General features: G+C 33.6%; 1 protein-coding gene across 1 annotated transcript; it reads right to left on the reverse strand.

Annotated features, from left to right (window-relative positions):
• Positions 1–1,094: 1,094 nt before the first annotated feature.
• LOC132740618 (uncharacterized) lies at positions 1,095–6,436 on the reverse strand (the record flags this gene model as incomplete). The annotated part of the gene is made up of 4 exons (XM_060728562.1): positions 6,395–6,436; positions 4,588–5,055; positions 1,816–1,901; positions 1,095–1,171 (listed from the first exon to the last, which is right to left on the reverse strand). Coding segments are annotated over exons 2-4 (623 nt in total), but the record flags the coding sequence as incomplete, so codon positions are not given.
• Between the last annotated feature and the right edge of the window lie 739 nt (positions 6,437–7,175).

Below are 7,175 nucleotides of genomic sequence, written 5' to 3' on the forward strand. Positions count from 1 at the left end.
GAGTTCATCTTCTGGTCATGAACAATCATCATAAACAAGTATGAAGTTCCTATGCCTTAGCGTTCTTTAGTTATTGATCGGAAACCATTTTTACCTACAAGGTCAATGTTATTTTGCAACAATCTTAGAACGAGGAGTGCAGTTACAAAATACTTACATACTTTGAGGCCTTTTTTATTTATATCCTAACAAATTGCATTAATTTGGTCAGTATTTCATCAAGTTTAACAAACACGTTATTTTTCTTTTTGTTAACTATTTATGTGATGAAAACAAATCATACAGTCAGCATTTATTTATCAAAAACTAATGCAAAGTATTCATTCAAAATTACCAATGACTTGAAATGCCATCCAACTTGAAAACTTTTTATTGTGAGGCTGTGCTAAAAATGATGATAATATAACAACTATGGTGATGATGATAATTATGATTATTATATATCCCCCATCAGACATGTTGACCTTTTAATTAATCTCCAAGAGTGACATTGACCTTTTGACATTGACCTAGGACTGGTAAGGGTCTGGCTGTTAAGCATGACACACTGTCTTTTTATGGTGAACAATCATGCAAGGTTGTTCAAAATCCTTGAAGGATATAAAAGTAATAGAGTGGATCAGACAATATTGACACTTTGATCTCCAAGTGAAACCTTGACCTTGGAGGCATGGGTAAATTGTTGTTGTGTATGACACTTGGTATTATCATGGTGATCATTTATGCAAAGTTATTTCAAAATCCCTTGATGAAATGGCTGAGATATGGATGGATGTGAGCACATTTTCGGTTCAGGTGCTTTTTCTTTGATTTTTAAGAATCATTTTTGGAAATAAACCAGTAAAATTACCACATAAACTAAATGATTTATATGGTTTCCTTCATATTCTACACAAAAACTATGGACAAAATGAAGCCCACTAAAATATTTGGAAAACTTTGTTGGTAAGTTGTATGACTAAAATTATATGTCAGATTAACTTTGACGTATGAAAACACTGGTCACATGGAAATATGCTGTTACAATGAAATAAATGGTGATGCAAATTTAGTGATGTTGACTCAGGCTTTAGCAGTATATCTATCAAACTTACCCATCTGGTAATGGTTGCTCAACAGCAGCTAGCAATGGAAGAATAAATGGATGCAAAATTCTGGATGTAATCATTTCCTGAAAATAAACAATATGATACTATGACTTTTATTCAATGCTTTAAAGCCTTGAAAAAATTTGATATATCTGTAAAGCATGATTACTCGAGATTCCACATTGGTACAGACTTATGCCTAATGGTACTGACTTGAGCCGCATCCCAATTCCATATTGGTACTGACTTATGCAATATCCCAATTCCACATCGCTACAGACATTTGCCATATCCAAATTCCACATCTGTACCAACTTATGCCATATCCCAATTCCACATCAGCACACACTTATGAAATATCCCAATTCCACATCAGTACTGACACATCAGTTGGCATACCTAAACAAGGGCCATATCTCTGTGTCTAAGACTCTGACCAGAACAAGGCCACAATATGTGCATCTCCTTTTGGTAATGATGGTTCCCAAAAATGTTTAGTTAAATTCCAGCCAATAATTGCAGAGAAATAGGGTGGAGGATTGTAACTAAAAGAAGAGCATAAGGGTCTCCAGGGAAACTCTTCACTGGTTTATAAGATATGAGGATGCATGCAGAATTTTTAACAAAGTGCTTTGCTAACAAAACAGGGCAAGGTTGAGCAAAACACCTTTGTTTATCTTCCTATAACCAAGCTAAAAGCTGCATGTATTTTAAAGTAAATACCTACCCTTCTAATTGTGGTTGCTGAAGGTCCCATCACAAGTATTTTCTTGACAACAACATGTATCCCAAAGTCCTCTGATTTAGATTCACCTGAATGATATATTTCAAATAAGAGGTAAATTAAGAAAACACAACATGTGTTTGTGGCTATGGGTTTGCCTGCTTTGAATTTGCATACACATAAATTGAGATATAAGCACTTAACAGAATAGCTCACACTTAAAAGCTTCTGGATTCAAGCATTATAATGCAGCTAACCAGGGTATACTGGAAATAAATCAGATTTTGTGATAAAAGTAATCTCTTTAATACTAAAACAATATTGTCCGTAAATCAAGTGTTTTTTTCATTTTATTTTTTTGTTGGGTTTGACATTTCACCAAACATTGTCAAGGTCACATGGTGACTTTAAAGCTTTACTTGTAGAAAAAGACCTCAGCTGCCCCTCTGTGTGCATTATTTTCAAATGGTCAGACTGACTGACTTAGTAAGCTCACTATTTTGTAATGCCCTGTCAAAATAAACCTAATAGTCAGGCCCCTACATGGATAGACAAACTTGTCACAAAAAAGGCACAAACCCTTCAGTAGTTATGGAGTACCAGCTTAAACGCAAAAACTTAACCAAGAATTTGTAAAGTCAAAATGGGGCATAAATATGAACAAGAGCATCGCTAGGCGGAGCATTAAATGCCCGAAAGTTTGTTTTTTTCTTTACAAAGGATGAAGCATTTGTAAGACATTACATAAATTAAATAAAGTATTACCTTCTTCAAATAGCAATCCGCCTATAAAGTTTGAATATTGTGGGCGAAATGGAACTTCAGTTATGCTCTGGAAACTGTTTTTAGTTTTGAGGTAATAGCTACCTTAAACTTTGACCGTGTGACCCCAAAATCAATAGGGGTGTTCTATCCAATATGGACAATCATCCTATGAAGTCTCAACACTATGAGCCAAATAGAAATTCTGGAAACTGTTTTCAGTTTTAAAGTAATAGTGACCTTGACCTTCGTGATCTTTGACCTTGTGACCCTAAATCGATAGGGGTCTTCTACCCAATTTAGACAATCATCCTATGAAGTTTTAACACTGTGGGCCAAATGGAACTTAAGTTATGCTCAAGAAACTGTTTTCAGTCTAAAGGTCATAGTGACCTTGACCTTTGACCTTGTGACCCCAAAAACAATAGGGGTCTTCTACCCAATATGGACAATCATCCTATGAAGTTTGAACACTGTCGGCCAATGGAACTTTAGTTATGCTCCGGAATCTGTTTTCAGTTTAAAAGTAATAATGACCTTGACCTTTGACCTTGTGACCCCAAAATCAATAGGGGTCTTCTACCCAATATGGACAATCATCCTATGAAGTTTGAACACTGTCGGCCAAATGGACCTTAAGTTATGCTCCGGAAACTGTTTTCAGTTATAAGGTCATAGTGACCTTGACCTTTGACCTTGTGACCCCAAAATCAATAGGGGTCTTTTACCCAATATATACAATCATCCTATGAAGTTTGAATGTTGTGGGCCAAATGGAACTTAAGTTAAGCTCTGGAAACTAAATTGCTAATGGACGGACGGACATTCTTGCCAGAGCTACATTATGGGGTTTTCTTTTGTTATTTCTTTTGTTCTTTTTAACCCTACAATGCAGAAAATAACCCCACAAGAGAAATGGAATGAATGGCATCAAACACATCTATTGTTAAGAGAACAATAGACCAAATCCCATATTATGTAGCTCTGGTTTGTACAGACGGAAAGACAGACGGACGTCCAGACAGACAGACAGACGGACACCAGGGAGTATTACATAATATGCCCCAAATTCTTTCGGGCATATAAAAAAAGCAAATCAGAGTTATGGGATTTGTGCCAGTCATCTTAGATAATCACAGAGAACAAGTGTGTGAAGTTACAATCCATTCCCTTCAGTAGTTATGGAGATACAAGCTTACATGCAAAAACTTCATCAAGAATTTCTAGGATGAAAAAGGGGCATAAGTAAATAAAATAGCAAATCAGAGTTATGGGATTGTGCCAATCATGTAAGATAATCATAGAGAACAAGTGTGTGAAGTTTCAATCCATTCTCTTGATTCCAGCTTACACGCAACAACTTAACCAAGAATTTCTTAGTTGGAAAATGTAGGACAATTGGATCAAAAACCAACACAAATTTAGATATCAAAACATGTTTCGCTTTATTTAGCTTCCTCAGTTGATATACAAAAGGGGCATAATTATGCTAAAAAGCAAATCAGAGTTATGGGACTTTTTTCCAATCATGTTAGATAATTACAAAAAACAAGTGTACGAAGTTTCAATCCATTCCTTTCAGTTGTTAAGGGTATACCACCTTACATGCAAAAAAGTAACCACAGGGACACCGATGCTGACAAATGGTTGACTGCATTATCTTGATTATTCTGCGAATAGTGAAGCTAAAAGCATTTTTTTTGGTGGGTTTTAAGTTGCACTAACATGGTTTAAGTCATATGGCATGAAAAACTGAGGAGAATCACTGATGTTTTGCTATATACTTTTTTCCTATATGCTAACAATTTCTCTGCCAGAATATCAACATAACCTGTAAGTCCCCTAGACACAGGCATAATTTACTACTATATGTAATACTATATGTTTATCTCTATAAACATAAAATGATCAGATTTACATTAACAACACAACAAAATAATGACTGTGGTCTTTTGTCTTTTATGCATTAGATAAATAAGTCTTTATATAATGCTGATGAATTTTTGTACTTACTTTTATATACTTTTCCAAATGAACCCTTGCCGATTTCTATTATATTTTCTCTTCTTAAATTTTCAATAACATCCTGTGTAAGTATGAGTAAGCGACCATCATACAAACATGCATCTTTAAAGGACCTTTGACCCCTATCCAAAATTGACTGACCCCTAAATACAGGTGCTTGACCTCCATCCACATCCATTCTTATATGTCTCCCATCCACACTTGATTGACCTTCATCCATTCTTAAATGTCCCCCATCGACACTTGATTGACCACCATCCATTCTTAAATGACCATCATCAACATTTGATTGGAATCCACTGATCGTTTGTGGAATTTCCTGTACACCTTGCAAAGGCTGCAGCTGCCTATTATTAGCAAACTGACCCATACTGTTCCGACTCTCTTGCACACCTTGCATTGGCTCAAAATGCTGAATTCTTCTAAAGTCACCTTCATTAACATCCATTCTCTCTCCTGAAGGAGATTTAATTTCTATATATGAAGGTTTATTTCACTGTACTCAATATATAATTGATAAAATAATCATCAGTAAAATATAAACTATTATTATCATAAAATCTTCTGAATTTAATTGCCCATTTAATTATCACTAGATAAAAACTCAACCAGTTGATCATACATTATTTTTGACTAAGAAATTAGAAATTCATATTTAATTAATTTTAAGAATTGCTACACCATACATGGGGCAATCAAGTGCATTATTACATGATATATGCACAGCATAAAAAAGGAATGCTTACACGTCATAATTGACATCAATAAACCACTAAATGACATCAGGAAAAATACTTTTGCACTAAATGTATTTCAACATATTTTTTATCAAATTTCATTTTTATTAGCATGTTAAAATGGAAATAGATATTTAATTTTCTTACAATATAGTATAATACAGTTTATGGTGTAAATGCTTTGTAATCAATCACTAAAGCCTATTGGCCTTCATGATTATATTCCTACACATTTGAATTCGAACCATGCAATATATTCTACAACAATGCACTCAATGCATTAAATCTACACCTTGAGATTATTAGAATATTTGTTACCGGTATTTCTTGTAAGTATAATTCACATGTACTTGATATATCATCAACAATTTAGGTTTATTACTTACAAGAAAACATTATCAGGCTATATAACACTTCTTTTGCAAAGCAATTAATTTAACTATTATACTTATTGTATCATCTTATTCTTAGTCTTTACCGCTATCTAAATGCAGCAAATCAGTCAGGCATAATTAGTGTCATGCCTTCAATCAGATCAGTGAAAACAAAAGAGCCATGATGGCCCTAGATCTTTCATCTATTATACATGATTAGAAAAGGTCACAATTCTTCAAAAAAGCAGTAATTTAGTCACATTGGCTGTGTCAGTTTTGTTCACAACTGCACATTTTTTATAGAACATTTGTAGAGGTTCTCTAGAAAATGATAGATTGCATTTTTCAACAAGATTTTTAAGTATTTACCTATAACACTCAGAATCAATTAAGTGACCCATGGGGCAGGAATCTGTGTATTTTTCTTACAATGATACATTATTTTTAACCCTAGGGGGCTTTTCAGATGTTCACAAGGCAATGCTACGTGCCAAATATCTAAGCCCTCAGAGCACTATAGTTTCTCAAATGAAGACAAAAATATTCTAAATAAATTAAGTGACCACTCAAACTATTGGCCTTTGTGATTTTATTCCTGCCCATTTGAAATTGAACCATGCATTATTCTACAACAATTTCCTAAATAAAATAGAGTGACATATACACTAGTAATCTAAGTATTACCTGAAGCTTGCTGTTGCTGAGTTTCTGGACGCTGGTATCTTGTTCTACCTAAACAAGTAAGAAATTTTCTTTACTTAAATTGTAATGAAAGATCAATCATGCAGAGACTTTTAATATATGAATTTTTAATGTTATATAATTCTATATATTTAGCTATTCTAACTGGGAAAAAAGTTTTAATCATGTGTTGGAAAATGTCTTGATTTATAAAACCTTATAAAACAAAGTCAAATAGTTTAATGTTTGTTTCTCAAGTTATTTACATGTAAGTCAATGACAAATTTGTTAATGACTATAATTGTGAATTTTTATTTAAAGTTGTGAAAAAAGACACTTTTCTGCTTTGTGAATGGGACCCTATTTCAACCTAAAACTGCACAAGGCCAATATCAGAACAAGTTTGGCAAATCCCACATTGTTTCATGCTAAATATCTCTGACATCTCTAAAATCTATGGGTTCTGGTGAAGATTTTTCATCTTTAACTATATTAAACTGATGATCCCCGGGGCAGGGTCAATTTTGACCCCAGAACTATTATTTTAATAATTTTGGTTCCACTTGAAAATTTGAAGCCAAAATTACCATTGCTTGTTATGGAGAGAAGATTTAAAAGTTTTAACTATAGTACTATACATGTATGAGGGCTGATTGATAAATTCACAGAATTATCCTCTAAAAACCATATTACTTTATTGAATTACTAGTACATGAAAACTTGAATAGAGGTAAACCAAAATGTTTGAAAATTAATTACATTTCCATACTGCCGAATAATATAT

The sequence above is a fragment of the Ruditapes philippinarum genome, unplaced genomic scaffold (genome assembly GCF_026571515.1).
Source record: "Ruditapes philippinarum isolate M1 unplaced genomic scaffold, ASM2657151v2 ctg18909_1_1_1_1, whole genome shotgun sequence".
Classification (NCBI taxonomy): Eukaryota; Metazoa; Mollusca; class Bivalvia; order Venerida; family Veneridae; genus Ruditapes; species Ruditapes philippinarum.